Source organism: Carettochelys insculpta, chromosome 25 (assembly GCF_033958435.1).
Source record: "Carettochelys insculpta isolate YL-2023 chromosome 25, ASM3395843v1, whole genome shotgun sequence".
Classification (NCBI taxonomy): domain Eukaryota; kingdom Metazoa; phylum Chordata; order Testudines; family Carettochelyidae; genus Carettochelys; species Carettochelys insculpta.
Genome location: NC_134161.1, coordinates 9647674 through 9666708, shown reverse-complemented (window position 1 = coordinate 9666708; position 19035 = coordinate 9647674). Strand labels below are relative to the sequence as shown.

The 19035-nt window shown below is 44.8% G+C and overlaps 1 protein-coding gene across 11 annotated transcripts in view; it reads right to left on the bottom strand.

Moving 5' to 3' along the window:
• GRAMD1B (GRAM domain containing 1B) overlaps positions 1-19035 on the bottom strand; it is a 216808-nt gene that overhangs the window by 53927 nt on the left and 143846 nt on the right. The window contains exon 1 of one of the 11 annotated variants that reach the window (XM_074977036.1): positions 12372-12429. The exons of the other annotated variants lie outside the window; for them this stretch is intronic. Within the exon in view, the coding sequence (XP_074833137.1) occupies positions 12372-12382 (11 nt within the window). The 5' untranslated portion in view covers positions 12383-12429. Of the gene's footprint in view, positions 1-12371; positions 12430-19035 lie in introns of those variants that run through there. 11 annotated transcript variants of the gene reach the window in all.

Genomic DNA, 19035 nt, shown 5'->3' with positions numbered 1-19035 from the left:
ACCCCACTACCTAGAAGGGGTCAGCCATTTTGTGTAGAGCCTGGCCCCTCCCAGTCACCTAACTGGAAGTCAGGAAGTGGGGCCAGGCCTCTGAAAGCCTAGGCTGAGGACTCAGATACAGCTGAGCCTTCAGAGAAGCCAGAGGATGGCTCTGTGCTCCTGGTCTGGCAGCCTGAGGACTCTGCTAGGGGCAGCCTCCAGGGAAGCTAGAGGACGGCTCTGGGCTCCCCACTTGGGAGGTGGAGGAACTGGCTGAGGGAGGCCAAGGCCTGGATTGGGCTGCCTGGGTCCCTGCTGGTCCTGACACCCAGCAGGACCTGCAGAACCGTCCTGGACAAGACCAGCTGAGCCCCGAGAACCAACTGGCGTATCCGTCGCAGCCTGAGGCAGCGGGACAACCGGCCTCAGCCTGAGGACGCCGAACTGAGAGGCCGTGAAGGCCTGGATTGGGCCACCCGGTCCCCAGCCGGACCTGATACCTCACAAGCCCTGAGATGTCAGGTAGACTTCGGGTATGTGCTGGCTGGGAGGGAGACTGGGAGTGGCCCGAGCATACAGTGGACCATGACAGGTCCTTGGGCAGCGTGTTGCAGTCTGCATTTCCCCTCTGACCCGAGCAGCAGACTGTGCTGCTGTGACGAGGGCCCCTGGGCTGGGACATGGTGAAGCAGGTGGGCCTCCGTCCCTGCCCGGCACCCACTTGCCGGGTGGCAGTCTCCCCCCTCTGTCGGCACAGGCAGTGCATTGCATTGTGTGCTGCCCCCCACAAGCTAGGGCCTGGGCCGCTGTGAGACTGTGGGTTGCCCTGCCCTGCACCAGGGCCTGGGCTCTGTCAGATGTGGCCGCCCCACCCTGTGCTCGGGCAGGGGCCCATTTAAAGATTGTATTTGTTTGGTTTCTTGCCCCACCCAGCATTAGAGCCTGGGTCAGCCTGACCTTACTACGGGACTTGGGCTTTCTTGGGCTTGCTGCCCTGCCCTTAGCTAGGGCTGGGGGCTGCCAAAGACTGTGGGCTTGCTGTTGCCCAGACCTAGGGCTAGGCCTGGACTGAAGCTAATTTTCCCACAGCACCTGCTTGAGGTAAGGCAGGGGGCTTTGAATGGTTTCCTCTCCTCCACCTGAGGCAAGGTGGGAACTCCCCCGAACAAGTGACCTGGGGGTTGGTGGACTCGCGGCAGAGGGGCAGGATGGCCACCCACTGACCTGGAAGGGAAGGAGCCCTTCCGGGAACCTGAACCGGCTACACCATACAAAAAAAAAAAAAAAAAAAAAGCACATGTATATTGCTGTAATGTGCTACACAGCTAACAATTGAGAATGTTCAGGAAACTTCTCTGGCACATGACTACAGTGCAGGGTTGCCACGTGGTTCTGAATGCTCTATTATCGACGGCATCCTCTTCTATCTGGCTTCTGCTCCAGAATTCAGAATGCTTACAATGCCGTCAGAGAAACTACCAAAAGCATAATCCATCAGGAGACCTGTGCAACACCTACTCCATGTTCACTTTCAAAAGCTCTATTATTAATCTGGTTTATGAGACACTGTCCAGACCTCTTTAATCTAGAAAATCCATGAAAGCAGCGTCTCTTTTGCAAGATCCCAGTTGGTTCAGTTAGAATGGACTGTTTCCTTGCATTTTTGGCAATGCTTCCTTTTCCAGGCTGAATGAAGGATGTGCCAGGGTGCATTGTTTATATTAGTAGTAGCACTACAGAGTGCTTACGGCCCCAGGCCACCTCACCAGGCTAGACACTGCACAAACATGCAGTGGTGTAACAGAAGTGTTTGTCTACTTGAAGTTTGGATGAAAGTTCAGGATGGTTCTAAACATGTCTTGGTGTTAATAGGAACACCTTATATCAAGAAACTGAGACTTGATAAAGAAGTATCTCAAATGTAGATAGCATCTGCACTGAACAGGTGTTCTGTGACACTTCTTCAACTTCCCAGTCCCTGTTTCTAAACATCTTAAGATAAAATTTGGCATGGATTCTCTGAGGGAAGTCTCTTGTTTAGTTTGCTCCAGAACTCAGCTCAGGCACTTGAAATAGGCAAGACATGACACTAAATTTGACCAAAGTAGTTCACTCATTAGCACACTTGCATGAATCTCCTTGACTTTCTTTGAAAGGTTTGTGCTATCCTGTCTCATCCATTTACCCAGGCACAGGTTTCTCCTTGAATTCCAGCATAAAACAAACCCCCACAACATTTGGCTGGGTCTACATGCGGCCCTTCCTTTCAAAAGGGTCATGTTAATGAGCTGGTTTGAAAGATGCTAATGAGGTGCTGCAATGAATATGCAGTGCCTCATTAGCATAATGGCAGACGCAGCGATTCAAAAGTGTGGCTTTTTGAATCACGCGCTGCCCATGGAGATGGGACCTTCCGAAAGGACACCCCCCCCGCAGTTTTCAAAAGCCCTTCTTCCTATCTGTGATTGGAAGAAGGGCTTTCAAAAACTGCGGGGGGTCCTTTCGGAAGGTCCCGTCTCCATGGGCAGCATGAGATTCGAAAAGCCGCACTTTCAAATCGCTGCAGCCGCTATTTATGCTAATGAGGTGTTGCATATTCATTGCAGCACCTCATTAGCATATTTTGAACCTGCTCATTAACATGCCCCTTTCGAACGTAAGGGGCACGTGTAGACCCAGCCATAGAGAGAGAAATCCAATCCAAATTTTGTTTGGTATTCATTTAAAACTATGAAAGAACATTGAACCTTACCTGGTATCCACTAGAAAGCATGGAACAGCTCTGATTAACTCAAAAGACCTCCACGCACATGTGAAATTCAGCTTAGGTTTGCCACAAAGTTGGGGAACCTTTAGTCAAACCATCCAGAGTTTCGGATTTGTAATAAAATCTGGAACGAGGCAGCCTTTTTGAAGGGCTGTGAGGAATGTTTTGCACATACTCCAATTTACATACAGTGAGCACTTTCATATCCAGCACTCTATCATCCGGAACTCTCAAATAACCTGCATTTTAACCTTAAGTACATTTTAGTTACATTTTCCATAAGTACAGTATAGTGAATGTAAATGCAAATAAATAAAACAAATTCAGTATAAGTTTACAGTGTACAATACAACTGTTGGTAAATAAAGTACTCAACATACATTTGTTTGTTTCTTAATATCTAATCTTGTTTTTCTTGAGTGTTGTGCACTGCTAAGTATTCTTCTCTATTACCCAGAATATTTGAATATCCAGCAACCTCCCTGTTGCAGGGGTGCCAGATATGAAAGAATTTACTGTATGCACATCTGCACACAATTTACATTCACACACACAGTGCTGCCTCATTTTCCTGTGATGCTTCTCAGAGCAGAAACTAGTCCAAAACATTTACCATTTTCCAAGCACTTGACAGAACATATATCCAAACAGTTTGTACAGCATTGCCACCGTACAGACAGGGAACATGAGACAGGTGGACTTCTCCAAGGCTTAGTCAGTAGCAGATTGGAGACTGAATCATATACTCCTAAGGCTGTAAGAGATCTAAGGAGGTCATCGAATCCAGCCCCTTGCCTGAAGCAGGATCAACCCGAACCAAACTGTCCCAGTCAGGACTTTGTGAAGCTGAGCTTAAAAACCTCTAGGGATGGAGATCCCATCATCTCTCTAGGTAAAGCATTTCAGTGCTTCACCATTCTCCTGGTGAAATAGTTTTTCCTAACATCCAACCTACATCTTTCCCTCTGTAACTTCAGAGCATCGCTCCTTGTTGCGCCATCCATCTCTACTGAGAACAATCTCTCTCTAGGCTGTTTAGAAACCCTTTAAAGCCCACCTTCAGGAAGCTGGAAGGCAGTCATCAAATCGCCCCTCACTGCTCTCTTCTGCAAACTAAAAAAGCCGAAATCCCTCAGCCTCTCCTCACAGGTCATATGCTTCAGCCCCCTAATCATTTTCGTTGCCTTCCACTGAACCTGCTCCAACACATCCACATCCTTTCTATACTGGAAGGCCCAGAATTGGAGGCAGTACTCCAAATGTGGCCTCACCAGTGCCGAATAGAGGGGAATGATAACTTCTCTAGATCTTTTGGAAATGCTTCTCCTAATGCACTCCATTATGCCGCTAGCCTTCTTGGCTACAAGGGCACACTGTTGACTCACTTCCAATCTTTCATCCACCACAACCCCCAGGTCCTTTTCTGCTGCACTGCTACTTAACCGGTCAGTCCCCAGCCTGCAACAATGTTTGGGATTCTTTTATCCCAAGTGCAGGATTCTGCGTTTGTCCTTGTTGAACCTCATCAGATTTCTTTTTGCCCAATCCTCCAATTTATCTAGGTCACTCTAGACCCTTTCCTTTCCCTCCTATATCTACCTTTCTTGCTAGCTTCGTGTCATCTGCAAATTTGCTGAGGGTATAATCCATCCCCTCATCCAGGTCATTAATAAAGATGTTAAACAATACTGGCCCTAGAACTGATCCTTGGGGCACTCCACTTGAAACCGACCAGCAAACAGTCATTGAACCATTGATCACTACCCATTGGGCCTGACCATCTAGCCATCTATCCAATTCATATATCCTCAACTTATGGGAAATAATGTTGTAGGAGACTGTATCAAAAGCTTTGCTAAAGTCAAGGTATATCACATCTATTGACTCCTCCATGTCCACAGAGCCAGTTACCTCATCACAGAAGCTAAAAATATTGATCAGGCATGACTTGCCCTTGGTGAATCAATGTTGACTACTTTTGATCACTTTCCCCTCTTCCAAGTGCTTCAAAATAGATTCCTCGAGGATTTATGATTTTTCCAGGGACTGAGGCAAGGCTGACTGGTCTATAGTTCCCTGGATTGAACTTTTCCTTTTTTAAAGATGGGCACCACATTTGCCTTTTTCCAGTCATCCAGGACCTCTTGATCTCCATGAGTTTTCAAAGATGATAACCAAAAGCTCTGCAATGACATCTGCCAATTCCCTCAGCACCCTTGGATGCATTTAATCCGGACCCATGGATTTGTATACATCTAGCTTTTCTAAATAGCTCTTAAACTGTTCTTTCCCCACCTAAGGCTGCACACGTCCTTCCCATACTGCGTTGCTTAATGCTGTAGTCTAGGAACTGACGTTGTCCGTGAAGACTAAGGCAAAAAAAAAGTATCATGTACATTCGCCTTTCCCACATCACCTGTCACCAGGTTACCTCCCTCAGCAGGAAAGCCTGGCTCCTGTCCTCTTCACCTGGCCACTGAGCAAGACTGAGTATCCTCACATGGTGCGCTCCACTGGAGTACACATAATGTGGGCGAAGAGGTTATTTACTCAGTCTTTCTACTCCAGCACAGAGAGGACAAGAACAACACACAAGTGTGAAGCCCTGTCCTCACTCAGCTCTCCCCCCTCGCCCCAGTCCCTAAAAAACTCTGCACTGCTCCTGTTCACTCCCAGAGTTTTGAATCTGACCCAAGGAACAGCCATGACTAACTCTTTTTGTTGTTTCCATAGCGACCAAGGCCTGCAACAGAACTGGGAATCCATGCTCAAAATGCCAAAAAGGCTTGATGACCCACTTTGAAGAAATATAATAATAAATAATGGTCTGCAGGCCTAGCTGACTGGAGGCAGCTCAGACCCTCCGATACCTCTACAAGTTAGTCTTTGAGAAGCTGCTGAAGATCACAGGAGGTGCCAGGGATGGGGGCGGGGAGAAAAGGAGGTCCAGACAGAGAAAAGGTGAAGTCTCTTTTTGGGGTACATGGGTCAGGGAACACTGTGCGAGACACTGTACAGACACAAAACAAAACAAAGGGGCCCTGATCCATCTCTGGAACTTCATGGCACTACTGCAAAACTGAATAATAATAATAACAACAATAAAAAAGGGGTGACTGAAGAGATGGAGAATTTCTGCTCCCACCTGCACTGAAGTCAATGGAGTGAATGCACATTTATTGGTTTAACACATTGCAGAACTGAGGTCTGATAAGCAGCTCGTGGCCTTCCTTTACCTCAGTGGGCTGCAAGACTGTCATAACTAAGACAGTCTCCCAGGACAGGGTAGTTTTCCTAAGTGCACTTGTGTGCTTAGCATTTGCAAGGTGTCTTGACTGAACCCTAGCAACGCGGTGACTGGATGCATTGCGATTGCATAGCTCTCACAGTCAATGTTGTGTGCTCCTTCCTTCATGTGCCATTGCTTTACATTCACGTCACTTTGGTAATACTGATTGGAAAAACAATGAGGCTGGAAACCAGTGGAATCTGGCAACCCTAACCTAGGCAACAGTAAATTAAATGTCATGTGGACCACAAACAACCCCAAGGGGCTGGATGCGATCCACCCGCCACAGGTTGCCCACTGCTGTCCTGCATCTAAACAATGGGACAAGGTAACAGTCTATCCTCATTACATAGACATTAGCTAGTCACATTTAACCCTTGTCTAACTCCACTGAAGCCATTTCAAGAAAACAAAACTAAGAAAGAATTGGATCTCACAGATACTGTATACGGAGGCAAGACAAGAAACCATCTTCGACTGATAAGATTGTCTGGAGAGGTTTGTACCCATGAATGTGGGGAACACAGTGAACAGCATAGTTTGCGACTGTTTACAAGTGACATCCATGTTTCAGGAGCTATGCTCGTCTCACTTTGAGAAGCAGACAGACCCTCCCTATCACCCTCTTCTCCTCCAAGTGTTCCAAGAGCTCAAGCCCAGCCATGGATCTTGACTGTATTTGCAGGATGTCCATGTGGTCTTGGAAAAGAGCAAAGTGAGTTTGGCTCTCCTAATAAATACTGAGATCACACCACATGCCACTAAAACACAGTCACCTCTGGGTTAAAAAGAAACAGCTGTTTAAAAGCCAGTGCCAATATTAATTACCCTTAAAACAGTATTCTGCAGCACTGGCCCAAAATACAACAGCTTAAAATTGTGATATTGCAGCATTACTATGAAATCCGATAGTATTTTTTAAGTAATAATACCCAATAGTTGGAGAGAAGAAGTGACAAATATTTGAACCTATCTGATGTAGAGTGTGAACTAGCATTTAACCAGCATGCAGGCTGGGGATTGTTACACTGCAAATCATACCAAGCCATTTTTAATGTCCAGGGTGTCTGTTTAGAAAAAACAGCAACTTCAGCCACACAACATTCCCAAACAACACTGGAGCCTCTCATCATCAATGAAAGGGAAGACGTTTCCAAGCACACTCCCAACACAACCTAACCTGCTCAGCTTTGGAGCACTAACGATATCCTATCCTCACACATAAGAGAATAAATATTTTACTATCTACTTCACCTGCTTATCCCACAAGGAATTACAAAACTGTTTAAGTTTTTAAGAAAAAATGAATGTCAGCTATCCCAAATTCTGGCTCCTCCAGTTTGCTGGACTTTAAGCTCTTCAGGGAAGGAGCAGTAGTCTGGTACAATGCTGAGCAAATCTAGCATGATCCTGCAAGGTACTGAGCTCTATGACCCCAGTCCAGTGAAGCGCTTAAACATTTGCTTAACTTCAAGTGCTTGCATAGTCTCATTGACACACCTGAAATCATGTATTAGATCAAGCCTACAGCTGGTTCTACAAAAAATAAAAATACAATTAGTTAGGAATACATGAAATAATTGTACTGTAAGACCATTCAGAGAGGCTAATGGCAGAGCAATACCTCTTTATGATGAGGCCTGTATAGACAGAATCATCTGGTGCATGAAAAAAATAAAAAAATTACTTCCAAGTTCAAAAGTTAGATGTGGTCCTTTGTCATACATTGCATCCTCCACTTTCTGTGCTGATACAGGTAGAAGATGACATCTATCTAGATTTCTGTCATCTACTCGTAGGTAAGTGAGCCAACTGAAATAAAATAAGGAGCAATGAAAGGCACCGCTCAAATTCAAACTGCAACTTGTGAGAGACTCCAAAATATGTCCTTCTTTCTTCCTCCATCCTGTATTCTCCGGCCTTTTTTTTTTTTTTTAAATTCCAATCTCTGCCCTTCTGGATTCTCCCCAGTTGAGAGGTGTTACACAAACATATGTCAGGTATATTTACCTCTGGCTTAATTCAAGGAGATGGATGAGAGGAACTCAAGATCCCTTCAAGCCATACCCTTCAGGGTCTCTTCTGAGTGAGGCTACTCTCAGGGTTTCTGACCCAGCAGGGAGCAGAGGCCCCTTGAGACATTCTCTTCTCATAAGATGTCCTGCTTAGGTTTGCATACCAACTATTTTTGGGATAAATCAGATATGAAACCAAACTTCTGTGTATTCGCCAATCCATTGAACTTCAACTTCTTGAAGTTCAATCACTCTTTTTTGCTAATCACTGTTTAGGCAGAGGATTCTCTGACCCCAATTTCCAGATGAACCCACCTGGCAGAACTGAAATTGAGGCTGTTACTCAGAGATTAGAGGTTAATGAAGAAGACTCAGTGAAAAAGCTTCAAGGAATCCACATAATATAAATATGAAGGTCCCTGCATGGGGAATCACAAAACCTGGCCATTGATTCTGGTCCTCACGCTTGGGTCTCATCTCTGTGCCTCAGTATCTCTCTCTATAGAATGGAGAATACCCAAACACCTTTGGAAAGGGCTTTGGGATTTGTACATAAAAGTATATATAACTAACTTACACATCCCTGGTCCTGGGCTTGTCTCTAAAACTTAAAAGGGGCAAGGAGCGATGTTTTTATGTACACAGGCAATGCATTTCAATGCAGCTGAAAGGTAACAGCCACCCCTCAAGACTGAAGTTATCTATCTACATGCAAAGCAGAGAGAGTAATAAACTACTCCATCACCAATGTGCCTTAAGCCTGATTTGAAGGTACCATCTCCCATGGTAAGATTGGAGTTATTCTCTGCAGCTTTAGGCAAAAGCTGTCAACAAGGTAGATAACAGTGCCAACTCTGAAGGCGGTTCTGCTATGATATGGACTCGTGTCCACTGGAAACGACACTGAGATTCACGAACTCATATCATAGAGGCTACTAAGCAGCCATCAGAGAGATGGTAACAACTTTTGGTCATGCTCAATCTGGACTGGCTTAAAAATAGCAACCTACATGAAAAATCTCTCTATATACCCGCTACCTAGGCTCTCAGCTTCCAAGTCGTCTGTCTAATAACAATGTATCGGTGTTGTACAGACTACTCATTGGGAGAAATCTGGTAAATTTAACAGGGTGAAACCAATAAGGTTGAAAAGAAATTACAAATGATTCTATGAGAACCTTATAGAGCTAAACAGAGAATTATTTACTGACTATAGAATTCTAGAGGTCGGTTTACACTTCCATTGGAAAGGTTTTCATTCTTGATGAAATTTCTGCAACATATTTACATAGGTAGGAGACAGGATGAATTAAATCTTCATTCTTCAGTGTCCGATGCAGGTATCAAGAAGGAATTTGCCCTCCACCCACACACCAGCACTGCACAATTGGTCAAATGCATCCATCACAATGTCATCGCTTTTCTGTGACTCCTCTGATATTTTTCCCTTTGAGAGGCAAAGCAACAAACATTGTGGATAAAGAGTGTGATTTCTCCAGGAAATTCCCCATCTTATTATGTCTGAAACCAAACACTACCTGCTCCCTTCCCAGCGCACAGCCCCAAGCAATGCTTCTGGACATTGCAGTGAACATCTCGGACAGGAGTGTGCAAAGTTAGGGGGAAGGTCCCCTCGCGGGGCATGAAATTTCATAAGAGGAGTCACAGCACAATCTCATTAAAAATGTTGAAATCTTTTACTCTTTTTATGTCTATGTATTCACATTTCCATGCTGATAAATAAAGTTTTACATTCGACATCCTTATTTTCTTACACGTGCCTAAGTTGTCTTTTCATACGAACATTCGATTAGTTTGTGGGTGGGGGGATGGGGCTGTTAATTGCAGGGATGAAAAGTGGGGCCCAATGTAAAAAGGTTTCTCACCCTTGATCTAGGAGATGTTTTCAAAGCACAAGCGAACAGTCTGATAGCAAACAGTCTGATAGGAGGGTGACTCGTACTCCCAATAGCTACTAATGATATTATCAACAATATGGTAACACAAAAACCGTATTTGTAACAAGCTCTGTTCGCTCCAGAGGAGCATGTCACACATTATTTTCTGAAAATGACATCCTTACTACTGAAACACAGCCATATCTCTGGTGGAGTGAGGCAAACCACCCACCAGCACACAACATGATGCATAAACAGTGAAAGTAAATTTGTCTGAGGGACAAACTCCTTCAGAGAAACATGTAGCATCTATCTGCAGCAGACAGGGTATTAGTTTCTAAGAACTTTGCAGAAAAGTCCGACGCAGCCAGTGACACTGAACTCAAGGTCTATAACTTGGAAGGATGAAGTCAAACTAACTGGGAGAGTAATTTGGAGTGAAATTGTGCTCCCTGCGTCTCCACTACATCTTCTGGTGGTTTTGTCCTCAGCCTCAGGATATTTGGTGCTTTTCTGAAAGCCACAGGACTCCAGGTTCTGGGTTTGCAGAAGAATTGCAGTTTTCATTCAAAAGAAAAAAAAAATATTTCAGGCTCTCCTGGTTGTGGAGAAAATTTTCAAAATGCAACCAGAAGGCACCCTGAAGATTCTACAAGGAAAAGGCAAACACAAAGAAACACAACATTTATTTTTAATGTCATGGCGGGGGGAAGCAGGAACCTGACCCGATTTTTCGATGTCTAGGACGTGTCATACTGTCTCTGTAGCAAAAGTCATGGGTATGTTTGTGGAAGAGCTGCCACAAAAATCCAATTCAATGCTAAGCAATAATGCAATACTTTGGAAGGGGATTAATTTGCACACCTCTCAGTAGTAACAGTTTGATTCTTCTGGCAGGGGGAGATGGTAACAGATACATGAATGCCTCGTGTCACATAGTGCTAAGGACAAGGCGGGGGTGGAGAGGGAGATTGTCTTTCCCAGGACAGGAAGATGAAGCAAGAGCCTGACAGCCTCCCTCCCACTCAGTACCTGCTGCTCATATAGATCGTCTTTCATGGGCTAATGGAAGACGTTGTGATCTTCGGAGCTGGTTAATGGGATCAAATCGATTTCCTCTGCTGGTCACCTGATGTGGCTCCAGTTTACTGTCCTGGAAATATCAATATTCCAGACTCCACACCCCTCCCGCCACAACACTGTCTCTTTCTCCCCCTGCCCCCGGCACAGCAACACTCTGAATCTAAAGGTTAAAAACAAGTGAGATTGATTTAAAGGCTGCCCACTGTCAGAAGCCTACAGTACAGAGGCATAAAAATCAGCCAAAGATGAAAACACTTATTAGGTCACACACAATCCTCTCTCCTTCGAGCACCAGAGCAGGGCTGTTCTCGATACGGTGTTTTAGTTTTAAATGAGTCAGGCAGCTGGGGGGCTCCCTTGGCGGAACAGCCCACACCGCCTGACAGAAAATTATTCCTAAAATGTGGCACAAAGTTTCCTTTGCTCAATTTCATATTGCTGGACGGGTCACCAACTCCAGCGTCACCTGCTCAGCTAAAAGGCCTGGCTCCCTGGGATGCATTTGGGTTGTGCTGTGTATATGCAAAATATCTGTGTGTCTCTTATAAAGAACAAAGCCATTTCTGGGCCATATTATCAATCATCCGATAGCGGAAAAGCAAATCATTTCTCTCAGACAGGGAACCCGTAAGTGTCGCACTGCTTCTAAACACTGACGTTTCACCCGGTTCTGCTTCCCCATCACCCTCCCCGCACCAGACCCAGCAGATCAGACATGCAGCCTTCCCCCACCATTGCAAACATATAAACAGGAGAGGGTGCAATGCAAAGAGGAGACAGAGAGCCAGTGCTGCAGCACACACATATGCCTGCAGCAGCTCTGCCAGCTGCTCCATGACGCATTGCTAATTCAACCAGAGCTGCCCGGGGTCTCCTACCTCTCTCCCCCCCACGATGCTGAAAGCAGCCGCCGCCGCCTCCCCTCTAGAGCTGGGACACGGGGATGCGGGGGCAGGGGGGGGGGAGCTAGTGAAGACTGGCAGGACCTGAGCGATGGGGAGCTGAAATCACCGCTCCAGCAGCCCCGGGGCGGGGCGGGGCGGGGCGGGGGGCATCACCCCCCCGAGAGAAGAGCGGAAGCACCTCTGCACCATGGTGCCACTCTCGCCGCTGTGCAGCCCCCCGCAGAGAGCCGAGCGGCAGCAACCAACATGGACTCCGGATTTAATCCGCCCGGGAAGCGCCTGTTCAGGCGGGAGGGTCCTTCTCCTCCCCCCCCCGGCCCCCCCGCCAGCAATCCCGTGCAAGCCTGCAGCGCCCCCCCGCCCCCGCCCCCGCCCCCGCCCCGGGGGAGCGCAGAGAGACGCGCGAGCAGCCGCAGGAGGAAGAGCAGCACTAACCTGGTAGCCATTGGGGAGCGGAGCGGAGCGCCGAGCCGCTAGGAATTCATTCATTCATGCAGTGGTGTGGGGGGAGGGTACTCACCTCCGGGACCATCTCAAAGCCCTTCTCTAAAGGGGGGGGGTCAGTGGCTGAGCGAGCCCCCCCTCTCTGCAGCCCTGCAGAGCTCTGGGGTCCCCGCCATGGCTCCCTCCCTGGAGCGCTGCGGGCTCCGGGGGTTGTTTTATGGCTCTCTATTGTTGGGCCGCACGCACGGAGGGCGCTCGGCCTCCCTCCCTGTCGGGGTGTCTGACGCCCAGCTGCTCGCTCTCACACGCACGCACACATCCCCACACGCGCACGGAGCCGGCTGCCTGGCTTTACATAATGCAGCCCCTTCGGCGCAGTCAGCCTCCTCAATCATTCACGTCTGTCCTTGGATGGTGCTCGCCAAGGCCGCCCTGGACCTCAGAGGGCGCCCTCCAGCCAAGATGAAGCTCACAGGGGGTTTGACAGGGACCCCACCCAGTTAAAAATCCTCTGTGCCTGCACATGCTGAATATACTCAATGGAAGCAGGAGAGCTGGCCTCTTTCACCAGCAAAAACTGGTCCAGTAAAAAGTATGATCTCACCTGTCTGGTCTCTCTCACAGATGTATCTCCAATATCCGCGTCTTCCTACCTGTGCCTGTCACCACCCTGGCTGCTTCATATGAAATAAGGAGTTATCTACACAGATTAAACAAACACAATAGCCATTATGCTTTCAAGTCACTTCTAACCTCAGTCTGAAAAAACTCACAAGTGTAGAAAAAGTCCTTTAAGAGTGTCCGCACCAGGGGGTCTGCCTGCATAACTACAGAGGTGTAAATTCACAACTTAGCTTATACTATCAGTAGCAGATTACACTCAGGTTTGTTTTTGTTTTTTGAAAATAAAAGGAAAATGCACAAGCTTTATTTAAATGACTATTTTTCAAAAGCAGTGTTATTTTTCTGAAGTTAATTTTTATCTTGGATTTCTTAAAAAATGAGACTGTTAAAATTTGGGTTTTTTTAATAATTTCTAAATGGGAATCTTATCAAGTGTGGGACTTTTTACATCCCTATAAACTCTCATCATTTGTTATATTTTAACAAAAAAGGGCTAAATCAGTTTGGACTCCAATAACGTTTTCTTCGACTTTTCAAACCTTAAGCACTGACGTATCAGTGGCAGAACAGAGAAGTACTCCAAATTTCTCCACTTTTTCTTTTCTGTAAGGTTTACTGAAACGCAGTCCTATTCCAGGTTCATCTTATTTTTCTGGCTCACCTTGTTTCAGTCTCTGTCCACATTTGCTCACGTATGTCAGTTTTAAAGACTGTGTGCGTTTTGGTGACGCGGTCTCTTAGGCTATGTCTAGATTGCTGAGAATTGTCAGCAAAGATACGGAAATTGTGCAACGCATTTGCGTATCTCCCACGACAGTTCTGTTGGGAGAGGCTTTCCCAACATTTGTCCTGTCCACACAGGGTCAAATCTCACGAAAACCTCCTCTGCCCACACCTCCCTTCTTCCTCGGAGAACGAGGAAAACTGGGTTGTTGGCAGAAGGCTCCTGACATGGCAGACTTCGGTCGGGAGGCCCCTGGTCTCCCAACAGATGCTTGCAATTTCGACACAGCCTTAATGTACAATGTCTAACAATGAACAGAAAATAACTGAAGGCAGCAGATGGAAAGACTCATTAAGAGTTTAGTCCTGTCACAGGCCTTACTGCTTGTCTGCAATCACGTTGCAATTTAAGAAAAGTTGTCCCTGAATAATTTCTGAGTGGAATTGCTTATTCTGGAATGAGTTCCTTTTTGCTGAATTTGATAAACCAGTTTGGAGGTGAACTAAAATAAGCCAGAAAAAGGCACATTTTTTTTTCTGGACCCAAACTGTCCACATGGAGATATTTTGGAATAGTCACTTCACTTCAAATTTGCCCGCTACCTTATTCTGGAAGAATTTGCACGTATAGACAAGCCTAGCAAAATAGGGCTGTAGCTATAACTCAAAATAACTTACACAATTTGCACAACACAATTGATGTAATTTATTTTGAGTTAACTTATTTCAAAGTTTCCACTACCCCTTGTTATAGGTAATGGAACCAGACCCGGGCTCAAAATAGTGCTGCTATTTTGAGCATGGAGTTGCTATTTTGGGATACATTTGTATCCCAAAACAGTAACTATAATGTAGCCACAGCCTTCGGCTTTTAAGTGTTATGCTAATAAAATGAGGAGAAGGAGGATTGATGATATAATAATGATTTTTAAGAAAAAAAACACAGTAGTGGTATATCAATGCTCCATGTAGAGCAGAAATGTTTGCTTAAAACTAAAAGATGACAATGCCACTGCATTTTCAACAAAACAAAACAGCAGTTGTACAGCCCTTTAAAGACGAACAGAATGATTTATTAGGTGATGATCTTCCATGGAACAGACCCACTTCTTCAGATCTGCCCCATGAAAGCTCATCACCCAATAAATCAATTTGAAGTGCTACATGACTGCTGTTTTGTTTTGTTTTGTTAGAATACAGACTAACAGTACCTCTCTGTTACTCAAGTTAATTTACCCTACAGGGTTGGAGCATCTTCCACGCCCAGTGATTCTGACTAGAGTTGTTTGTTCGTAAATTGTATGACAAGGCCCTTTCGGCATTTGGAAATGAAAGGCGTAAATAACCATAAACAAAAGATAAGCAGACACGTCCCATTTCATGATGGGTATGGGTGAAATGCAACAAAAGGAAGCAAAGAACCCAGTAAGGAATACAGACAGTCATTTACCTAAATTTTAGAGAGTTTGTCTGTTCGATCAAGAACACCTAAATGGTTAGAGCTAGGACCACCAAATTGAGCTCCCTCTTATCAGAGCTTAAAGCAGTGCAAGGGCTTGGTTGTGCCAGGATATTGGGATGTGCCTGGAATGGGACTGCTTCTCAAAAAAAAAAAACAACAGAAAACAATACATATTACTTATTTGTTGTTAATAGGATGTTCAATTTACTAAACGCTTTACATACCACAAAAGTAGCCATAATCCTTGCCTCTAAAAGCTGACAAATAAGTCTTGTCCACAGAAATACACATGCACTCTCTTGCACACACATACCAAAATATACATCCGTCCCTTTCCAATACAATGTACAAAGAGTAGCTTTGCTCCATTATTGCTGTGGTCTAGCTTGTGAATTACCGTATATACGCGATCATTAGCCCATTCATTCATAACCCCAACAAGATGAACTGTCGAAAATGGAAAACTGCTCTCGCTCATTCATAAGCCGACCCTGTATTTCAGGGCTCAGCAAGCTTCATATCCCTGCCCAACAAGGTAAGCCCCTGGTGCACCCAGAAATTTGGTTTACTTGAAGTGTCAGCATCACAGAGCCCTGCAATTCACCCTTCCCAGTTAACTGGCTGGTGTTTGCCATCACATCCCTCAGTCCTCGCTGCTTCCCATTGGCCGGAAACAGCAACAGGGATGTAAGGGGCTCTGTGCCTCCCAACAATCCAGGTAAACAAAAAGCTTCAGTAGACCAGCACCTTACTCTGACAATCTGGGAGCCAGTATTTACCAACCTGTTCATAAGCCGACCGTCACGCTTTGACTCACGTTTTTTAAACCAAAAAATTCAGCTTATGAATGAGTAGATATGGTACATACAGGACATCTTATCCTACCAATTGTTTGCAGTACGGCCAAATCCTAGAATCAAAAAATCAGGAGTCAAGGAAACTCCACACACGCTAGGGATATAAATAGTTTTAAAAGTTACCCATTCAAACAATTAAAATTAATCAGTTATCTGACTGAAGGAAGGGGCTGGGGCCAGGCCTGAGAATTAATGGTTAGGGTGAGTTACTTAACCAGTATATATTCATATTACTGATTAGCTATTCAATATTTTACATCCCTAAAACAAGCACAATGCAGTGCAGAATCAGAGCTTAAGATTTTAAATGTATTGAATCACGTATTTTTTTTTCCTCCTGTAAAGCGCCTCATACGCTTTTGGCAACTCCATAAATCAGCAACATAAAGACAAACAGGTTTCGTGTTGGTGGCTCTTAGGCATCTTCACAATGTAAATAACTATATGAAACACAGTAAAAGTCATGCTATCCAGCACTTGGATAACCGGCACACTCAGTTAACCAGCATGCCCAGCCAGCGCTGCTATAGAGGGGCCAGCTGCTGCGGCGCCAGCTGCCCGGCCAGGGCTGGAAGAACGGGGCCAGCTGCCTGTTGCTCAGCCAGACTGGCAGAGCAGCACCAGCTGCCTGGCAGGAGCTGGGAGAGTAGGCTCTGAGGGCTCCAGCTTGAATATCTGGCACTTTTTATTATCCAGCAACCCCTATTCCCGAGGGATGCCAGATAATAAAGCTTGTAGTGTAGTAATTTTGCTGAACCTCTCGAGGAACAATACTAGGATGGAACAATAGTGCTATCACAGTTCAAACTGCATGCAAACTTTCACTGTAAAGGGGTGAAACTGTTCTATAAAATCTGTTTTGAGTTAGAGGCTTAGATTTCCAATGTTTATAGTTGTTTAAAACCTGCTTAAATTTTCTAGAGCAGTGTTTCTTAAACTTTGAGACCATGAAACGCTAACAATAATATTTGAAAATTTCCTTCCAAAAAAAAAAGTTGACAGACCAAAAACAAAACAGCAACATATCCAGCAAAAACAAAATGAAGTAATTCAATCAGGTATCATAGCAATGAAGAAGTAACATTGTATCTGGCTTTAATAACAGAAAATATATACCGTCAGTGTATTTTTCCAAATGTTCATGACACACCTGCGAGTTGTTCACAGACCACCAGTGTTCCACGGAACAGAGTTTTAGAAACCCTGTTCAAGAGCATCAGTGGGGCAGGGTAACAAACAGAACACAACACCCTGCCCCTTTCAAACAAAATCAAAACCCAAAGGACTTGAGTTACAACTCTTTCAAAAAGCACTACATGGCTAACATTTTTCGGTGTCCAATGTTTTCACGTGATCCCCTCTGAAAATGTAGAAGAGCAGTCTGAGATGTGAAATGAAATCTGTGTGACTCATTACCATGCATGGCTGGGTAGGATGTGAGCTAAAAGTTGCAACAAATGTTGTATGAACAATTCAAATTTTTCAAGTGACCGCTTTTGAACATCCATGTAAGGTATCCAAACTACTGATGACATAAGGTATGACAAGAGCAGAGGAGTTACGTCAGCATAATAATAGAGTGTTTAGGAGGATGCAGTGTTTCAGGCAGCTTACTAGAATCCTAGAAGACTGCTGAAGATGCAATTGTAATCCACCAAACAAAGTAAATCTTATTTCCTCACATACAAACACACTCACACATACTTCCTTTTGGAGCTAGACAACACATTTGGTTTAAAGAGTCGCTAATGAACTCCGTCATTTAGATTGCTCACTAGAGGTTCATGATGTTTGAGTCAGAAATCTTACATTCAGCCCTAGCAGATACATTTGGGGATCTAAATTTGTTCAAACCCCTGCTTTGGGGATGAGGTTTCCCACTCAGAGGAGGATGTAGCTAACAAAGTGTGTGTTTTTGAAACATTTAGATGTAGTCTGCAGCTCCCCAAACGTTCACAAACCACAGGTTGAAAACCACCAACTTAGAAGCATGAGCTGCTACTCCTTTGACAAAATGTCAAGGACTATTAGGACAAAGCCAGGAGCAGATTCATAAACCTCAGCATGTGGTGCCACCATTACAAAGCAATGAAGAACCATGTTATGGGAGCAAGAGATACAGTATTTTCAACAAAAGTAATTCAGAGCATTTTGGATTATCATTTTCTAACTTGCAGTGGTGGCGCACAAAATGGGGTCAGTGTATTTCAGGAGGAGAACCCTTTGGACATGCATTGGCCAATCTCTTCACTTATTCACTGCTGGGTTGTCTGTTAGGCCACAGTCTACCCCATAAAAGTCCCTCATTCATGTAACTCTGGTCAAATCAGAGCTCCTCCTGCAAAATTTAATGATGGCCTCAGTCTATTACAGCAGCATTACTTTCCCAATGAATAGATGGTGTGACAATTAAATGTGGCCATCTGCTTGTACAAGAAAGTGAAAGGTCACCATCAAGATTTTTCATGAAAGAGTTGAGTTAGATGAAATCAAAGTACATATTGTATGGTGAAGTGAATGCCTTTTGCAACGTATCACTCTATGCAATGTGAAGATGACAAGCAGTACTGAAGACTTTTCCTTGAACTTGCTTTCATGCTTTCAGGGCTTTCTGTGCATCTTGATACAATCTTAACTGCCATTAATTTAGTACTGTGAAGGCTCATACACAGCATTAGGAGAGTTTTGATCCAAACTCTGATGGGTGAACGACAAGTCTTTCGAGGTTCAGATAAAAGTTCAGCTACATCTCCAAACCACTTGGGTCTAACAAAATTGGGCACTTGGATTTCCAGCCCCAAATGAGAGTTGTGTGGAAAAAAAATAAACTAAAAAAAAAAAAAAAAAGTTCATTCAACACAGACTTATTTCTAGTGGTATGTAAAGATCAAAATATTCAAAGAATCCAGAATTTCAGCTGCTTTCCCAAACCTTACAAGACTGCAGAATTTGGCTGGAGCTCTTGCAAGAACAAACTCTCTCATTACAT